This window comes from Onthophagus taurus, chromosome 6 (assembly GCF_036711975.1).
Source record: "Onthophagus taurus isolate NC chromosome 6, IU_Otau_3.0, whole genome shotgun sequence".
Taxonomy (NCBI): Eukaryota; Metazoa; Arthropoda; class Insecta; order Coleoptera; family Scarabaeidae; genus Onthophagus; species Onthophagus taurus.
This window is the reverse complement of record NC_091971.1, coordinates 3,221,708-3,241,459: the sequence shown is the minus strand read 5'-3', so window position 1 is coordinate 3,241,459 and position 19,752 is coordinate 3,221,708. Positions and strand designations below refer to the sequence as shown.

General features: G+C 34.9%; 2 protein-coding genes across 2 annotated transcripts; both read right to left on the bottom strand.

Moving 5' to 3' along the window:
* Window positions 1-15,038: 15,038 nt before the first annotated feature.
* Window positions 15,039-15,851, bottom strand: LOC111424804 (uncharacterized). The gene is made up of 4 exons (XM_071196909.1): window positions 15,689-15,851; window positions 15,421-15,634; window positions 15,283-15,366; window positions 15,039-15,229 (listed from the first exon to the last, which is right to left on the bottom strand). Exons 1-4 carry the CDS (start codon window positions 15,809-15,811, stop codon window positions 15,081-15,083), a joined length of 570 nt encoding a protein of 189 aa, XP_071053010.1. The 5' UTR covers window positions 15,812-15,851; the 3' UTR covers window positions 15,039-15,080.
* A 1,246-nt stretch (window positions 15,852-17,097) lies between these two features.
* On the bottom strand, window positions 17,098-19,216 carry LOC111424888 (general transcription factor II-I repeat domain-containing protein 2-like). The gene is made up of 2 exons (XM_023058612.2): window positions 19,000-19,216; window positions 17,098-18,934 (listed from the first exon to the last, which is right to left on the bottom strand). The coding sequence occupies exon 2, from the start codon at window positions 18,899-18,901 to the stop codon at window positions 17,255-17,257; it is 1,647 nt and encodes a 548-aa protein (XP_022914380.2). The 5' UTR covers window positions 18,902-18,934; window positions 19,000-19,216; the 3' UTR covers window positions 17,098-17,254.
* Window positions 19,217-19,752: the final 536 nt, after the last annotated feature.

The following is a 19,752-nucleotide window of genomic DNA, read 5'->3' as shown; positions in this document are numbered from 1 at the left end:
ATTTTCTTAAAAGGTAAACATTTTAATGCTTTCTACGAAAGGGGATATAAAAAATTTCATTTCTACGTTTCTTTATGAAGAAGATAAGAAACGATCGTATAGTAAAAAACCAGTCGTTTAGTCTCGGTCGGTGTCTGTACTAAAGTAAAAGTGATAGCGAGGTCGGTGAGAGAAAGAAAGGAAAAACGGAACCACGACCTAGTGCCGTTGAAAGCGAGAGTGTTTTAAAAATATCCGAACTACCGCGACCGAGCTCGCTCCACCGTCGGTTGAGTACTCGCGGCCCCATCCTCTCATCCGCAGGAACGACGCCGCCGCTGCAGCAACAGCAGCAACAGGATCGTCAACCAAGTGACGACGAAAGTGAAGCCCCGCAGGGAAGCTCACGAGATGTTCCAACTCACCCACATTTTCCCTCTCGATTTCAACTCACGACCCAGTTACACATCTTTTTTTTTTTAATTTCACTTTCAACATAAACATTTTTTACTCATTTATTGTTCAAAAAGTTTTTGGTCTAAATCATTTTTGATGTAAACTAATTATTTTTCGAACCTTAATTAAAAATACATTGATTGTATCTCTTTTCGTAAGATGTCGGCACCGTGTTGCAAAGAGACGTCTTCTCGCAACGTTGTAATTAGACGAAGGGGAGTCGTTTCGTCGAACCCGTGTATCACTGACCGCGTAACCTTCCCTGCCCGCAATGTCCGGACCATGTCTTTTTCTCTCTCGCTCTTCTTTATCCACCAGGTCCCGCCTCGATTTTCATCGTTTCATAGCTCTTTTTCGCTTTTTTTTTTATTTTGTTTCGCGACGCTCTCGTTCCGCGCCGAACTGCGATGAGCTTTTCGCTCGCCTTTTCGCCCATTAACCCATTTAACTACCTCTCCATCTCGGCGCTTTATATGCCCACTAGAAAAATTAACATTTAATCATCTTTTGAAATCTTCTTTTCGAAATGATTTTAGTTTTTTTTTTATTATCGAAAATCTGTTACAGGTATTATAAAATGGGATCTTTAGCTACTACAAGACATTCTTAAATCTTTAGAATGCATTATTGCAGAAAGGAAGATGTGCTACAATAATCAACTCAGCCATTATCAGTGATGAGCAACTGTTGGTGTCGACGATGAGGAAAACTAACCCAACCTAACTCATTTGTTACATTTTTTTCCCAATTTTTGTCAATTGTGCCAAATCAAGTACTTCCTTATTGATCCTAATCAAGAAGGTAACTCTTTAGATGTTGCCATCGCTTCATTATCAGCATAAGATGGTGTCCCATTTAAAGTTTCTACTACATCTAGGGATTTAAGAACAGGAAGAGTTTACCAACATCAAAATCAACAATTCAAATCTAAAAAAGTCCTCAATTTAGCTTAATCTTTGATGAAAAAGTCTTCATTCTTGGTAAAACAGTGAAGACCGGTTATAACGAGCAGTCAAGGGACCGAAAAAATTGCTCGCTATAGACGGTACCTCGTTATAACCAAGGTTGTCGTAATATGTAACATAAATTTTAATACTTGTGCAAAAAGTAGTAACCAGCAATTTTAAAAACGAATTAAAAAAGTCTTTTTGTTTTTGCACTTTCGCAATGAAATTTTTGTTTATTTACTATCAGAAATTAATCACTATGAGAAATTTTGTTTGCTTTAAAAGTATACGATTGAAAAGGTAAAAACAAAAAAATACATTATCATGTTTTTGTAATTTTTCATAACTTTATTCTTTAAGACAGATACAACTACCTAATAGACTAAAACTAATTAACTAAACATCTATACTATTATACATCTAAAATTAATTTTTATTGAAATATTCTCGGATGTTTTTCTGTTTATTTATCTAAAAATTCATTTTTTGATATGTTTCGTTCTACCTCTTCATCTGATTCACCGTCAGATTCATTATCTTTATTCAACACGTTAGACATTATTTCAGTGTCAGATAGAATGGAACCAGTAGTAACATCGTCATCGATAGTGGCAAATAAATTTAAATCGATACTGTCTATTTCCAAACCGTTTTTCTCTGCCCAACTAGAAAGATTTTCTTCCACAGAGATACACGTAATTAATTGAGCTAAAGGAATTTCATCTTCCTCGCTAAAATTCTCTGCAAGATTGCCGAATGCATGACGAAAGCAATTCATTATTGTTTCTTTTTTAACATTTATCCATGCGCTGTTTAGCATTATTATTACATCTAAAATATCGATTTTTAATTTTTCATTCGGATCCATAGCTTCTACTAACTTGAACAATAACTTTTGTCGGTAAAACGTTTTCATTGATTTAATTATGCCTTGGTCCATCGGTTGTAAGACGGAAGTTGAATTTGGCGGAAAGTACGCAAGTTCAATACATTCTAAGTTGTTAATATGAGGATTTTTGTAACGACGTATAGATACAAGTTCACGTAAATCTAGCGATAAACTGAACTGCCGATGCTGCCTGTACATGGTGCCTAAATGGCGCGTCACGACGTCACCAGATTTTTACGTCATTCGCTCGTTATAGACGGTACAAAACACGCAAAACTACAACCGAGCTCTCGTTATAACCGAACTCTCGTTATAACCGAGCACGCGTTATAACCGAGATTTTTTACATTGTAAGGATAGGATTTTTCACGGGACTTGGAAGCTTGCTCGTTATAGAGCAGGTGCTCGTTATAAAGCATACTCGTTATAACCGGTCTTTACTGTACCAAAGTTTTGCACTTTTATATCAATGTGATTTACAACATCTTCGAAAACTGTGAGCTTTTTAATGAAAAAAAACAATTTTCAAAAATATCTTATCAACTTACGCTGCAATGCATGTAAAGGAAGATGTGCTACAATAACCAACTTAGCCATTATTAGTGTTGAGCAACTGTTGATGTCGGCAATGAAGAAAACTAACCCAACCTAACTCATTTGCTAAATTTTTTTCCCAATTTTTGTCAATTATGCCAAATCAAGTAATTGATCCCAATCAAAAAGGTAACTCCTTAAATGATGCCATCGCTTGATTATCAGGATAAGATGGTGTCCCATTTAGAGTTTCTACTACATCCAAGGATTTAAGAACTGGAAGCAACGGGATTTCAGAATTTACCAACATCAAAATCAACAATACAAATCTAAAAACGTCCTCAATTTAGCTTAATCTTTGATGAAAAAGTCTTCATTCTTGGTAATACCAAAGTCTTCCACTTCTATATCAATGTGATCTACAACTTCTTCGAAAACTGTGAGCTTTTTAATGAAAAAAAAACAATTTTCAAAAACATCTTATCAACTTACGCTGCAATGCATGTAAAGGAAGATGTGCTACAATAACCAACTCAGCCATTATTAGAGTTGAGCAACTGTTGATGTCGACGATGAAGAAAACTAACCCAACCTAACTCATTTGCTACCTTTTTTCCCAATTTTTGTCAATTGTGCCAAATTAAGTAATTGATCCCAATCAAGAAGGTAACTCCTTAGATGTTGCCATCGCTTCATTATCAGCATAAGATGGTGTCCCATTTAGTTTTCTACTACATCCAAGAATTTAAGAACAGGAAGCAACAGGATTTCAGAATTTACCAACAAAAAAATCAACAATTCAAATCTAAAAAGGTCCTCAATTTAGCTTAATCTTTGATGGAAAAGTTTTCATTTTTGGTAATACCAAAGTCATCCACTTCTATATCAATGTGATCTACAACTTCTTCGAAAACTGTGAGCTTTTTAATAAAAAAAAACAATTTTCAAAAATATCTTTAACTTTTTGAGATAATATATTAATGTTTAAAAAATGATGCTGCATTCTGTACACACTTGCAAGATTTTTCAATGAAATAGAAACTATACCCCACTACACCTTCTAATGGATTTTAATTAACCGTGGGAGTTGAGAAAGTTATGTTGTAATTTCCTGCCGTCACAGAAACAAACCGATTTTATAGTCAACAGATTTATGTGTTTTTATTTTCGGCAAACCACAAAATAACCGAACCAACAAGACCATTAGTCATTTAGAGTTGCGAATTAAACCAAGGTCCGAACTTTATGCAAATTTGCTACTTTTCGGAAAAGAATCCATCCATAAATTTGTTTCAATCAGGCTATTACTCACACGATCTCTGCGTTACACCATCATTTTAGACTGAATCTGCTTGGATTCGAATTCGATTTTTTGAACACCTCAATTTTATTTTTATTTGTTTATTTTTTGTTAATCGTTAGACAACGAAGAAAAATTCCTCCATGTCTGGTCTGGCTCATCGGCAACCTAATAACTCCTAGTTCGTTACGAACCAGACTACGGATGTCCGTCCGAAAATAGAACGTCGAGGTCTTCTCCGGGTGCTTTTGTGATGCTGGTGTGTTCCGCGACTTGTTTTCGAGATGCTCTTCTCTCGGGCGGTCCGATTGTCAGCGACGGGCGTCCGAAATCGAGCGGACGGAGGCGCCTCCTCCGTTTTCTCCTCTTCGTTTTTGGTTTCGAACAGAGGTCACTCTGGACATTCACAGAGTCTGAAGTCGTCGCCTCAGGTGAGCCGAAACCGGCGACGCTGCAGACCGAATGAATCACAGCAACTATTGCGGCGTCGAGTTGAAACAGAAGATCTCTCAGCTGCGAAGAAGACGACGCCCCAGACTTCGCTAGATTAAAAAACCCAACGGCAAGCGAATACGATTGTGCTGCCAGCCGATGCAACAAGGAATGTTTGGAATCCACGGTGAACGTTCAATGAGGTTCACACGGATCGAATGAGGGGGTGGACAGGTATTCACTTTGAGTGATGATGAGAATTACTTTTAGATTACCGATTGTAACCATAAAGATTTCTTTTTGTTTTGGAAGTTTTTATCTCTCATCTACGTGAAATAACTTTGTTAAAATAAAATTCCGTTAGAATCGTTTGATATATTTACAAATGGACCCTAGACACATCTTACATTTAGACACAGCTGCACCCTAACCAAATAACAACAATCACACGTTCTAAACTGCTCCCTTTACGGCTATTATGGTAAATAGTTCCTAGCCACACGTTTTTCCCGCATATTTAGTCCAAAGTCGTGTGCTGGCCCGTACTAAAAAAAAACTTAGTCTTTTGACGGTTAATTTCCACATAAAAAGTCAGCACTTGTTAATCTCCGAGCTGACCCCTCTATTAAGGAAGGGGATATCGGTTTTTAAGAATTGACTTGACCCAGAAAAGAATATTTTAAGGGCGAGACCGAAAAGAAGTCAATGGACGCCTATCTTTCAGCGATTTTTACGATTTTTTTTGGGAGGTTTTCGCCCCTAAACGTTGATCTTGACCGAATATTTAGTCGAATAAAAAGGAAGATAAAAAAAAGCCCCGATTTAGATGAATGAAAATGGATGGTCGATTACGTTAAAAGCCGTGAGAAATTGGTGCTTATTTTTTTTTTAAACAATTTAACGGAATAAAATAATAAATAAGTCATCAAGGAATTAATTTGTTATTTCAAAAAGATAATTTTCTTTATAAATACAATGTCAAGTTATTTAACTAAATTACATGTGTAGAATTAAAAAAAAAAGTGTTTACACGTATCATTTCACCGTGTATCCTTGCGGCTTAACTCGAAACCCGACAATTTGCCCACTCAATTAACGCCCGGTCTCTTTTCCTTCTATTTTTCCTTATTACATGTGTACACACAACACGCTACCTAAGGCAAACTACCGCTTGAATACCGGTCAGCCACCGTGTGTGTGTGTGCTTTTTTCATTTATTTGACTGCTTTAAGTTCACCATGCTTCGAGACGAAGGCGCCGAAGACCGTTCACGTGATCAAAACAGATCGAAAGGAATAACGGAAAAAAAGGCGGAAACGATTGTTATTGGGAAAATATAATGCGGAAAATTTATGTATCGAGGAAAAGGAATAGGTACCGATTTCCCGTCGTTTTCGTGGTCTTTTCGTCGTTTAAAACGCTATCTCAAACACCATTGAGGAGAGATAGCGCTGTTGGATGAAGCTCAATGGGTAGATTAAAATCTTCGCGCCGACGATAACTCGTGTTGAATTTCCGGTGTATTTATGTGGCCGATGTGTGTCGATCAAATAAAACACCCTTGAGGGGTTTTTATTTGTGGGAGTTTTATAAGTTGTTTTATAACCAATATAATTTAGAGACAAATGTATCTAATAAAAAAGTTGTTATTATTTTATTTCTATTAGTTTTTATTAATATTAAATATTTAATTAAAAATTAAGCTATACAATGGAACTGCTTCTGAGTAAAGTTAAGAATCAGCGACATCACAGTATTCTCCAATGATTTAGAGCAAAAAATAAATCTATCAGATAGAAGCGACACTGAAATTGTTTCGTTTATGCAGAACGAAATTAGTCTTAACATGAAATAAGGTGTAGTTGTATTCTTCACCAGGTGTAATAACCAAATCCAAAGCAAAGTGTAGATTCTACATGCAGTGTTGGGGGATGTTTGGATCTGTATTTAACGTGTTGTATGATCAAATGTTTTTAAAGTTGAGTCGCAAGTAATCAACAAACCCAGAAAACCCGGATACCAGATCACTCCCAAGCCCAGTAATGAATACGGCAAAGACACAACCCATCTTCTTGAAAAACCAACTTGGATCAAAGAAATGATATTGGAAATGTTTCTCTAGTAATACAGGGTGATTCTCAATTTATACGCATAAACTTGAAGATTTATTCCTCATGACAAATAATGACTAATAGATGAAAAAAATTGTAGTAAAAGTTTTTTTGTTTCCTAGATATCCGATATACCGTATTTTCTCGAATCTTATCCGCACTCGAATCTAATCCGCAGCCCGATTTTAAAAATGCATAGTGGTAAAAAAATTTAGTTTGCGAATGTAATCCGCATCTTTCTTAGAGCAATTCGACAACACCAAAACGATGCGATGCTTGTTGTTAACCATAAATATATATTTTTTCTGTTAACTGACGCTGATGTACCTAAAGAAACCTTGCTTACGACGAGTTTTTATTAGATTAGACTTTAAATTTACCAAGCCAGAAAAAATTGGAAAATAAATATAATTTTAAAAATAAATAGTAATGCCTAGCACGAATTCCGCGTTCATATACTGCCCTCGTAGTAGCTCGAACGTGGTGTGTGCTTAATTATACATATAATAGCGTAATTATAAAAAAAAAGTAGCAAAAATCTAAAAGGTTCTTCTATACAGCAAAGTTTAAAGAGATGTTATTAAGTTAGCGTTAAGGAAATCGAAAAGCTGGTACAATTTTTGCTGTTAATGAGAGTAACGTTGCGGCTGTTGCGGAAAGACAAGGTAGCTATTGTAGACTGTGAGGCATCGTGCAAAAAATTTACCGGGCCAAAGAAGAGATGATTTCATGAAATTGACGAGGCAGTTTTCTAGTTCTCTCAAGAAAAACGAAAGGAGGGACTAAAAAATTTTTAATACTAGCTAAGGTTGGACTGTGGGATTTATGCGCCGAATGGTGTTATCGTTGAGGCGCAGAACTACAATTTCCCAAAAGCTCCTAATGATTTTCAAGAAAATTTCAATTTGTCTCAAACTTAATTACACACTGGAAAGAAGAGGTGTGTGGGAAATTTCTTTATAAACGAGTGGTTCCGACAAATTGGGCATAACATTGATGCTAACAGTAACAAGTGATAGGGAAAAATTGTCGACATTATTAATATTGAGAAAAAAACCATTCTGAAATCTGAAAGACTTCCTGAATGACGTCCTAGTTAGGGCACAGCAAAAAGGATGGATAATGGAAAAGCTGATGATGGAATGATTAAGACAATTATGCAGTCTTAGACCAGGATGATTATTAAATAAGGATATTAATTAATCATAGACTAATTGCCCTTGGTTTAGACTCCTTGTCATAATAATAATACCTGGTGGAATAACATCCATACTACAACCTGTGTATGTATATGTATATTAACAAACTCGAGAATTAACAAAACCGGGAGCAATTAAAGGAGCTTCTGAACTTGTTCAGTGAGTGTAGGCGACATGGAAAACGATCCCTGAAAACAATATTATAACATCATTTAAGAAGTTTTGATAATCCGAATTGATCCGTATTGATCCGAAGATGACGTAATATGGGAAGAAAATGATACATAAAAATGTAAATATCGTTCTAAAACCCCTAATAAAGTGTTATTGTTATGTGATTTTATTTTACTATTTTCCGAATTGCAACTATACGACTGCGAATCTAATCCGCACCCGATTGTAATTCGCATTTGATTTTAGAGCACATAAAATTTGTAAAAAAGGTGCGGATTACATTCGAGAAAATACGGTAATCGGCGACATCTAGATAATATAGGACATCTAGTACGACATCTAGTAAATATCACGGATATCTAAGAAACAGAAAATCTTTTACTACAAATTTTTTCGCCCATTAATCATTATTCGTCATGAGGAGTAAATCCCCAAGTTTATGCGTATAGGTTGAGAATCATCCTGTATAAATAAGCCAAAAAGGTCATGGAAGTTTTAGTAATGGTGCTATTCGGTTACGCTGAAGCTCAGAATGAAGAATCTGCGTTTTGCAACACTAACTGATTAAAGAATCGCAAAGAGGAGTTGATGGAATTTGTCTAAATGCATCAACTTGATGTAATCCTCACCTGCATTGCGAACATCAACGCATATCGGACTCCAGCCATCTTATAGTCTTGGAGGAGAAACTTCAATGATTATAAAAAATTGATGACCACTAGAACAAGATTAACTATTGACACTTCACGCCATTTCCAACAGATCTGAACAACAGGAGCAGGACGACAATCTAATCAAAATTTTTTTTTCCAGCAATTTCTGCCTAAAAATCACGATGCCAAAGAGGTTGTTATGTTTGCAGCTTAACGAACTTAAAAAGTTATGCAAGCGTAATTATGATAAATTATCGTAAATCCTATCTTCAAGAATAATACACATATTTTGAAGTATTTGATTTAGATTATAAAAATTTTTTTGATTTGTATTAAATAGAAAAAAATCTTCTCACGTTTATTTAACTTAAACTACTACATTGTTACTAGCTCATTCATTCCTCTTTACGTAATTTTAATTTTCCTTTGAACAAAAAATCGTTAAGTTCCCTCTTAATTCAGTTCCCTTCTTCTTCTCTACGCATCATCAACTGAGAGAAGTCCCGTGTGTTTCGAAGCCTATCACTGCGTTTATCTGCATTCCTTTGTACCAACAAGAAATAATATATGTCCCTCTTTGACGTTATTGATGGGAAATAATGGGGATGTATCGAGTTTCGGTGCGGACAAAAGAGAACGTCCCCTTGAAATCCAAGTCAGCAGTAGAACGGAACAATAGCAATACATGAAAAAGAAGAATTTCACCTAACTTTATCTTCGGCGTATTCAACGTGCGTTAATCTTCTTTGATTGACCGTCAACGACTTTCATCTTATAATCTCGAAGAAATTTTAATAAAACTTTTAAAGATTTAGATCGTTTCGTTTCGTGTCAAGATACGATTTTGCTAAACCAACTTCCAAAAACGACTATAATAACTTGTTAATACGTATATAATCTTTCGAAATGATTTAAGGTTTCAAACCGTACATTTAAAAAGATATTTGGAATGGCGCCGCCTTTTATTTATAATAATCTTATTGAGATTAAGATTATTAAGACAAATGTTTCTCATAATCATAATTTACCACGATTTTTTTCCCTTTTTTTGTTTTTAGTTTAAATTTAGTTTTAGTAAAATCAAGTAAAGATCCTCGAGGAAGATAATGGGCACCGAATTTTTTCTAAACGGCTAGTATTTCCAACCCTCAATAGGCGACCTTGGATGCAAGATGTTATTCGGGGTTGCAAGCTATGAAATCGGCCCAAAAGAGGCAGACAAAGAGAAGGAGATGTCCAAAATTGTCTAAAAGGAGATAGGGAATTTTGGAATTTTACACGGCACGTCACTCGACTGGTTGTTATAAAAACTTTTATGTTTGAAATTTTATTTTCGCTCTCCGCAAAACTCATCTTTATGGGGTTATTTATTCGATGAGGATAGTGTTTTCAATTTACGATTTATTTAACACCCCAAAAATAAAATAAAAAAGATTTAGATACAACAAATATAATCATTTATTATTAGGGTATTTAAAAGAAGAAATTGATACATATGAGAAAAAATTTGTAAAAATAAAGTTAACCATCCAAAGAAAAAACAAAAAAAGAAAGATGTGGTGCCTATTAATTTCGTCCAACAGCCCGGGTTGTTATTTTCGTGTGCGTAATTTTTCGGGAAGAACGAGAAAGAGAAAGAGAGATGACCAAAATAAAAAAAATCTAAAGAAAGAGAGAGAGAAGACGAAAGCAACAGGTCTTGGGTCTTCTTTTCACGTGGCGCCGTGACGTCACGGGGGTGCGAGGGGAACGTGGTCTCCTCGCGCCCCCGCCCACCCCGTCGAGGAGGCGAACAACAACAGCAACTGCACAAAACCAGCTTTCGGAATTAGAGATTTACAAACTGTACTAGTCTTTTAGAAAATGTTGGCCCGGTTGGTTGGCGGGCCCACGGAATCACAGCCCGAGATGCTTTAACGCCAAAGAAGGCGAGCGAAGAAGAAGAAGAGGGAAAGTGGATGAGTTAGGGCGGGAATCGATGTCGGAAAGAAGAAGAAAAATGTGTCATCGGTAGGCTAAGAAGTTTTGAGATAACGGCAAATGTAGGCACCGATAATTACAGGACCTATCCTCGCTCTATCGCTATTGGGTGTATTTACGCAGTCGAGTTATTCTCGAACAAACGAGACTTTTAGATAGTAGATGATGATCTCTAAAGAATTTATTTATGTTTCGTTCACCATTTCTTTTTTCTTTCTTGATTACATATTGTATTTTTACTTAACAACACCTTAATTAAATTAATTTAAAACAACAAGTTATATTAGATGTAATAAAATACCATCATTAGTTAATTAGATACCTCACTTAAGCATTAACAAGAAGCTCAAGTTAACATATATACAACATAATACAACTAACATCTTTTTATGTAATTAATTTTTTTAAGCATACTCTACAAAGCTCCTAAAGATGTGAGGAACACGACACCAAAAGTAATAAAGCCAAGGTCATTTGCGGCCGAGACAGTACTTTGATGTCATATCCCATGCAGAAATTAATCACTTTTTAATGATATTAAGAGTAATCAAGCAGAGGCCCTACATTGATACCATATCGAATAGAGAAATTAGCACCTTCTCAACGATATCAAAAGTTATAAAGCCGAGGTCGCTTGCGGCCGAGGCACTACTTTGATATCATGTCGCTTACAGAAATTAATCACTTTTTAATGTTATTAAGAGTAATAAAGCCGAGGTCGCTTGCGGCCGAGGCACTACTTTGATATTATATCGCATACACAAATTAATCAATTTTTAATGTTATTAGTAATAAAGCCGAGGTCGCTTGCGGCCGAGGCAGTACTTTGATATCATATCGCATACAGAAATTAATCATTTTTTAATGTTATTAAGAGTAATAAAGCCGAGGTCGCTTGCGGCCGAGGCACTACTTTGATATCATATCGCATACAGAAATTAATTACTTTTTAATGTTATTAAGAATAATAAAGCCGAGGTCGCTTGCGGCCGAGGCATTACTTTGATATCATATCGCTTACAGAAATTAATCACTTTTTAATGTTATTAAGAGTAATAAAGCCGAGGTCGCTTGCGGCCGAGGCACTACTTTGATACCATATCGCATAAAGAAGTTAGCCGCTTCTCAACGATATCAAAAGTAAGAAAGCCAAGGTCGCTTGCGGCCGAGGCAGTACTTTGATATCATATCGCATACAGAAATTAATCACTTTTTAATGTTATTAAGAGTAATAAAGCCGAGGTCGCTTGCAGCCGAGGTCCTACATTGATAACATATCGCATAGAGAAGCTAGCCACTTCTCAACAATATTAAAGGTAATAAAACCAAGGTCGCTTGCGGCCGAGACAGTACTTTGATATCATATCGCATATAGAAATTAATCATTTTTTAATGTTATTAAGAGTAATAAAGCCGAGGTCGCTTGCGGCCGAGGCAGTACTTTGATGTCATATCGCATATAGAAATTAATCATTTTTTAATGTTATTAAGAGTAATAAAGCCAAGGTCGCTTGCGGCCGAGGCACTACTTTGATACCATATCGCATAAAGAAGTTAGCCGCTTCTCAACGATATCAAAAGTAATAAAGCCAAGGTCGCTTGCGGCCGAGGCAGTACTTTGATATCATATCGCATACAGAAATTAATTACTTTTTAATGTTATTAAGAATAATAAAGCCGAGGTCGCTTGCGGCCGAGGCACTACTTTGATATCATATCGCTTACAGAAATTAATCACTTTTTAATGTTATTAACAGTAATAAAGCCGAGGTCGCTTGCGGCCGAGGCACTACTTTGATATTATATCGCATACACAAATTAATCAGTTTTTAATGATATTAGTAATAAAGCCGAGGTCGCTTGCGGCCGAGGCACTACTTTGATACCATATCGCATAAAGAAGTTAGCCGTTTCTCAACGATATCAAAAGTAACAAAGCCAAGGTCGCTTGCGGCCGAGGCAGTACTTTGATATCATATCGCATACAGAAATTAATCACTTTTTAATGTTATTAAGAGTAATAAAGCCGAGGTCGCTTGCAGCCGAGGTCCTACATTGATAACATACCGCATAGAGCAGCTAGTCACTTCTCAACAATATTAAAGGTAATAAAGCCAAGGTCGCTTGCGGCCGAGACAGTACTTTGATATCATATTGCATACACAAATTAATCAGTTTTTAATGATATTAGTAATAAAACCGAGGTCGCTTGCGGCCGAGGCCTTACATTGATACCATATCGCAGTGGTGTCCACTAGTTTTTGACAAAGATCAACTTTTTATATAAATGTCTTGTCAAGATCGACCGAAGGGTTTAGAATCTTTTTTTACATTTTAAAACTCACCTTAGGTGTCCCTACAGGCCCTACAGGCCTTACATTGATACCATATCGCAGTGGTGTTCACTAGTTTTTGACAAAGATCGACTTTTTATATAAATGTCTTGTCAAGATCGACCGAAGGGTTTAAAATCTTTTTATTTTTTTTTTGCATTTTAACACTCACCTTAGGTGTCCCTACAGGCCCTACATTGATACCATATCGAATAGAGAAATTAGCCACTTAGTAATAAAGCCAAGGTCACTTACGGCCGAGGCAGTACTTTGATATCATATCGCATACAGAAATTAATCACTTTTTAATTTTATTAAGAGTAATAAAGCCGAGGTCGCTTGCAGCCGAGGCACTACTTTGATATCATATCGCATACACAAATTAATCAGTTTTTAATGATATCAGTAATAAAGCCGAGGCCCTACATTGATACCATATCGAATAGAGAAATTAGCCACTTCTCAACGATATCAAAAGTAATAAAGCCGAGGTGGCTTGCGGCCGAGGCAGTACTTTGATATCATATCGCATACACAAATTAATCAGTTTTTAATGATATTAGTAATAAAGCCGAGGTCGCTTGCGGCCGAGGCACTACTATGATACCATATCGCATAAAGAAGTTAGCCACTTCTCAACGATATCAAAAGTAATAAAGCCAAGGTCGCTTGCGGCCGAGGCAGTACTTTGATATCATATCGCATACAGAAATTAATCAGTTTTTAATGATATTAGTAATAAAGCCGAGGTCGCTTGCGGCCGAGGCACTACTATGATACCATATCGCATAAAGAAGTTAGCCACTTCTCAACGATATCAAAAGTAATAAAGCCAAGGTCGCTTGCGGCCGAGGCAGTACTTTGATATCATATCGCATACAGAAATTAATCAGTTTTTAATGATATTAGTAATAAAGCCGAGGTCGCTTGCGGCCGAGGCACTACTATGATACCATATCGCATAAAGAAGTTAGCCACTTCTCAACGATATCAAAAGTAATAAAGCCAAGGTCGCTTGCGGCCGAGGCAGTACTTTGATATCATATCGCATACAGAAATTAATCAGTTTTTAATGATATTAGTAATAAAGCCGAGGTCGCTTGCGGCCGAGGCACTACTATGATACCATATCGCATAAAGAAGTTAGCCACTTCTCAACGATATCAAAAGTAATAAAGCCAAGGTCGCTTGCGGCCGAGGCAGTACTTTGATATCATATCGCATACAGAAATTAATCACTTTTTAATGTTATTAAGAGTAATAAAGCCGAGGTCGCTTGGGGCCGAGGTCCTACATTGATAACATATCGCATAGAGAAGGTAGCCACTTCTCAACAATATTAAAGGTAATAAAGCCAAGGTCGCTTGCGGCCGAGACAGTACTTTGATATCACACCGTATTCAGAAATTGATCACTTGAGAAAAGTGGTAGAAAGTAGTAGAAGTAAGTGATTATTGATGTCTCTTTCCAAAATGGGGATAATATTTACATAAAAAAAAAGTTTAAATATAATATTGATAAATGATACATTCAATGGTATATGTTTCTAAACAGAAAGGAAATAGTCTTATTTATTTTTATAAAAACCCCATAGAAAGAAGTTGGTTTGTTACAAATGGTGATTTGTTACAAGTTGCGTGGGAATGTCGCCAATGTATGGTGTTCGTTCTTCATTGTACGACCTGAGATTGTAAAACTTATAGGTCACACCTGCCAAAGAGAAATTTCCAATATTCCGGTCGAAAGGGCGCTTTCGATCCCACATAACAAAGTAACAAAACCGCGCTTACCAGAGGGCGTCGACGGAATTAAAAATACCCTTTATTCGTACCCCCTTCGTAGTAGGCTTAACGCACTTTGACGTGACCCGTGTTAAATAAAGACCTGTAATTTTTAGTTGCACCCTAGCGACCACACAAGTTTTTATAATAACACATTTTGCACGATTTTTATCACAATGCGTTTGGAATAATGTATGATTAAATTGTCGATTTTGACTCAAATAACCTATTGTTGCTTTTTTTGTTAGGGTTGAAATAAGAAAATTTAACGACGTTTTAAAAAATATATTATATAACAAATTATATGTGAAATTAATTTCTTGTAAAGTTACAATTAGAGTGATGGACTGGTTTTAAATAATTTTTGTTCGTATTAAATCCAAGATGTTTGATTAGAAGATGAGCACTTTCCATACTCTTTTTACTTGGTTTCATTTTTCGTGTTCCAATATACAAAATACCTAAAAATTTACTTTGATTATGTTTTATATTTTTATTACTAATGCGTTATTACCTTTATTTGGGTCATCAGGAAAACAAAGATAAGCAACACACCATGAATCATAATCAGTTCCAACGGTCCAACCAGATCTTATTTCTAATTTTGATATTCATAGTTAATTTACATAAAAGTTAATTTTTAAATACTTACTTCCATTCCAATTAATCGTATACTCTGAAGTATTTCCGACTTGAATCAATTTGATGTTATGAGCTTTTGAGTCTCTTATTTGTTGATGATAATAATTTGCAACAATGACCGATGGTGACCGTTTATTTCTCTTAATAGTATAGTCATAAAGCAAACATTCTTTGTTGCTTTCATCCTCATCTCCCACTTCTTGAATGAACCACGTTCCCATTGCCTATCAATAAAATTTAATTTAATTAATTAATTAAATAAAATTTAAAAAACTTACCCTTTCAATATCAAAATTTTTAATTAAAGGAACATAAATACATTCATTATTATAGCTTCCACTTGAATATGAATGTAATGTATGAGGGTAGGTGAATAGAAAGATAATGACTATTGCAATCATTTTTAAAGAGTTCAATTTGAGAATAATCGTCGGAGTGCTTCAACGTTTTCTTATATAATATGGAAAATTTTATAAACGTAGAAGTTAACATAAATTGTTAGAATTATTTTAATATAACTGTATCCCTTTACAGTCGACCAAATGAATATATTATTATACTAAACCATCTTTATTATCAAGTATTTTCATGTTTGAACGCCATGAAGTGGTGAACTTTCCCACTCACTCTTTCACACAATTTATGTTATGCGAACTACGTAGTATGAATTTTTTTAAGTAAAAGTGAAAAGTATTAATTAGTGCGATAACGATTAAAATGTAGAAAAATTTTAATAATTTTTTCTTTAAAATTTTAACCATTAAAATTCTTTTCATAATGTTCGAACGTTTGACATCTGTCTTGTGGTCTACTCTTCGTTTAAGGGTTGTCAATTACATTGTTCGAAAGCCACTCAACTCTTTAACGAAAAGCGCACGTGATGGAAGTCCGTAAGAAGAGATTTAAAAAAAATCTCCCATGTTGTAACGACCTCAATTCTTTAATCTTTAAAGAACTTTTGTAACAAGATATATGTTCATTAATTGCTTTAAACCTTTGTGCATATATCATGGAATAAATAACGATGAAATAATTAATAGCGAAAGAAAAAAGGTGACTAAAAAAAAATTGAGTACCTTGAGGGTTAATCTACCGTTAGTTTTGCCATAAAAACGTAGGCAGTTTACCTGGTGAGCCCTCTACAGGGATCCGCTACGTAAAGGAATCTAATTAAGGGCAAAGATGAAAAAGGAAATAATTCCTCGATCCAATTAAAAGGGAAAAAAATAAAATTTAGATGGGTTGTGACGTTGAAAAATGCATAGGTTCCGGTTGAATGTGAGGTAATTAATAATTTATTTATTTTGAAATTAATTATTTGTGTTAAGTATCTTGAAATAAATTGAAAAAAAAATTAACTGCAACAATTTTGAGGTTGTGGTCATTAACATCATACTAGATTTTTAATTCTAAGTTGTCACCAAATACTCAAACACTCTCTTATAAATGTTTAAGAACAAAAACTCTTTTATTGAGGCATGTATGGTCTAAACCAGCCATGTCCAACCCAAATTACTCTTCGGGCCAAAATTTAGGAATGTACAAGGCACTGGGCCGCCACCCACCTGAACAAGAAAATTTCAATTCTAGCGCACACTCGCGCTCAAATGAGATACGTATACACAAACTAGCATGTACACAGATATACACAATAATATATAGGTATTTCAGTAAATTACAACAGATATTTAATGTGAAACTTGTTTATTTATTTTATTTGAAATTTTTTTAATATCAACTTCTAATTTTGTTGTGGCACAACGTAACTGATTCGTCAAATTTGCGTCGGTGAGCCTGTTACGGTCTTTGGTTTTGACTAATTTTAATCTAGAAAAAAATGACTCTCAGAGATATGTTGTGCCGTTTGCTGCCACAATACACATAGCTAATTTTTTCAAATTAGGAAATTTATCTTCCTGGATATATTTTCCATAAAAGTCGACTATATTGATGTCCTCAAACCTTAATTTCATTTCTGAGTTGGACTGCAGATCGATAAGTTCCAGTTGTAAATAACCTGGAGCTGAATTCACATCAATATTAAATGGACAATTAAAAATATTGAACATTTGTTCAAATTTTTCTAGGTAGGCAAATCTTTTTTCAAATTCCTCAAGCAAATCTTTAATATTATGCGAATATTCGGAAATGGGTTTATTTTCCATTTCGAAATCATTTAAGTGAGGGAAATGTGTGGCATTATTCGATTTCAGTTGATTTTGAAAATATTTTAATTTAGCAATGAATGTCTTTATGTCTTGATAGCAATTCGTAATTAATTTATTTTCTCCTTGAAGATTCTGATTTAGTTCATTTAATTTAGTTGTGATATCTATTAAGAAACACAAATCCAACAACCATTTTTCATCGTATAATTGTGGAACGTCTTCGCCGTTCTCATTCATGAAAATTCTAATTTCTTCCCTGAGGTTCCAAAATCTTAATAAACATTTTCCACGACTCAACCATCGTATTTTGGCGTAATATATTAGGTCACAGTACTCGGACTCCAGTTCGCGAAGGTATTCTTGAAACTGGCGGTGTTTTAATGAATTATTTTTTATTTTGTTAATAATATTAATGACAACTGACATCACGTGAGACATATTTAATGACTGAGCACATAGATTTTCTATATGTAAAAAACAATGACAAATAAATAAATCCAAAAATGATGTATTTTGTCCCAAGCTTTCAATATGTTTGCAAATTAAAGTAACTGCTCCTATGATTTTTCCTATCATTGATGGTGCTCCATCGGTTGTAATACCAATAAGTTTTTTTAAATCTAATTGTCGATCTTCCGCGCATTTTAGAACAGCATCTTTAATATCTTTGCCCGTTGTTGTATCCTTCAGACTCACAAGATCAAGGAGTTCTTCTGTTACTTTCAGCTTATTATCAACTCCGCGAATAAATATAGCAAGTTGTGATGTATCCTTGATATCGGTTGTTTCATCCAAAGCTAATGAGTAGTACACAAATTGTTTGGTATGTTCATTGAGGTTTAGGGAAATTTCATTGGAAATATCATCAACTCTACGTGCAACAGTTTGATGAGACAGACTTATTTGTTTATAAATATGAACTTTTTCCGGGCTAATATCTTCAGCTGCAGCAATTAAACATTCTTTGATGTATTCTCCATCCGAGAAAGGTTTCATTTTTTTAGCAATAATTTGAGAAATTTTTAAACTTGTACTGACAATGTCGTTTGATTGTTGATTTTGTTTTTGAAACACATTTTGTTGAGACTTTAAGTTAGCTTTAAGTAAGTGTAATTTGGCCTTGCGTTCACCACCAGAAAGTACAGAAAGTTCCGTATGTTTTTCATAATGTCTTCGTATGTTATAAGTTTTAGCAGTAATCGTTTCACGACAAACTAAGCACACAGCATTATTTTTTACTTGCAAGAAAAAGTAGTCATCTTCCCAATTATTTTTAAATTGTCTGTTTTCATCTTCTAGTTTTCTTTTCTTCCTACCCGACATCGCACGTCAATATTATGGACAATTTTATTTATTCTGGTATAATTAAAGAAACGAATAAATTTTTGTAGGACTGCAAATTAAAATAAAATATTACTTACTTTTATTTTCACAACCTTTTTAAAACAATAAGTTTATCAACTCTGTGATTAATCAACTCTCTACGAAGAACTCGCATAAACTGAAGGGACTAGAAAATTTTATGATTCAATCCACTTTTGAGCGAAACAGGGGAATACCCGACAAAACGGACAAATTCGCAGTTACGTATCTCCGAATCTACGTAAGTCGGGTTTACATAGGTCGGGGTATTTACTGTATTCGTAAACGCCATACATCGGGATTCGCTATTTTGCAAATTATTTTTTTAACATCGTCATTGCCGACACCTCGGCGGCGGTGTCAAAAAAATTAAGATGAAAGGTTCTTCCCAATATATTAAGCTATGTGTTTACCAAATTTGGTGAAATTCGGCCAAGGAATAACTGAGTAAAATCGGTATATAGGTACCTACATACATACAAGATTCCATTTTTATATATTAAGATATAGGAGTTTTATAAAACGTCATTCGACCAAGTAATAAAAATTATTTGTATTATCGATTATTAAAATTTAAATATTAATTTGTGCGATTTCCTTTTTTTGTTATCGGGCCGCACAAAAATCGCAATCGGGCCGTAGGCGGCCCGTGGGCCGCCAGTTGGACATTGGCTGGTCTAAACAATGTTGGCGAGGAGTTGATTAGATTTCAGATTGGTCAAGAAAACCAAATTCAGCAACCATTTTCTGGAAACCTATTCAAAATCTATTCTTAATGATTAAAGTCCATTTTGCTCCAATAAAGATGCTCA

Excerpts from the sequence above, each read along its gene's own strand:
- LOC111424804 (XM_071196909.1), bottom strand. The coding sequence starts at position 15,811 with ATGATTGCAATAGTCATTATCTTTCTATTCACCTACCCTCATACATTA. Across the intron at positions 15,635-15,688 it reads AAAATTTTGATATTGAAAGG|GCAATGGGAACGTGGTTCAT; the intron begins GTAAGTTTTTTA and ends TTTTATTGATAG. Across the intron at positions 15,367-15,420 it reads TACGATTAATTGGAATGGAA|AAATAAGATCTGGTTGGACC; the intron begins GTAAGTATTTAA and ends TATCAAAATTAG.
- LOC111424888 (XM_023058612.2), bottom strand. The coding sequence starts at position 18,901 with ATGTCGGGTAGGAAGAAAAGAAAACTAGAAGATGAAAACAGACAATTT.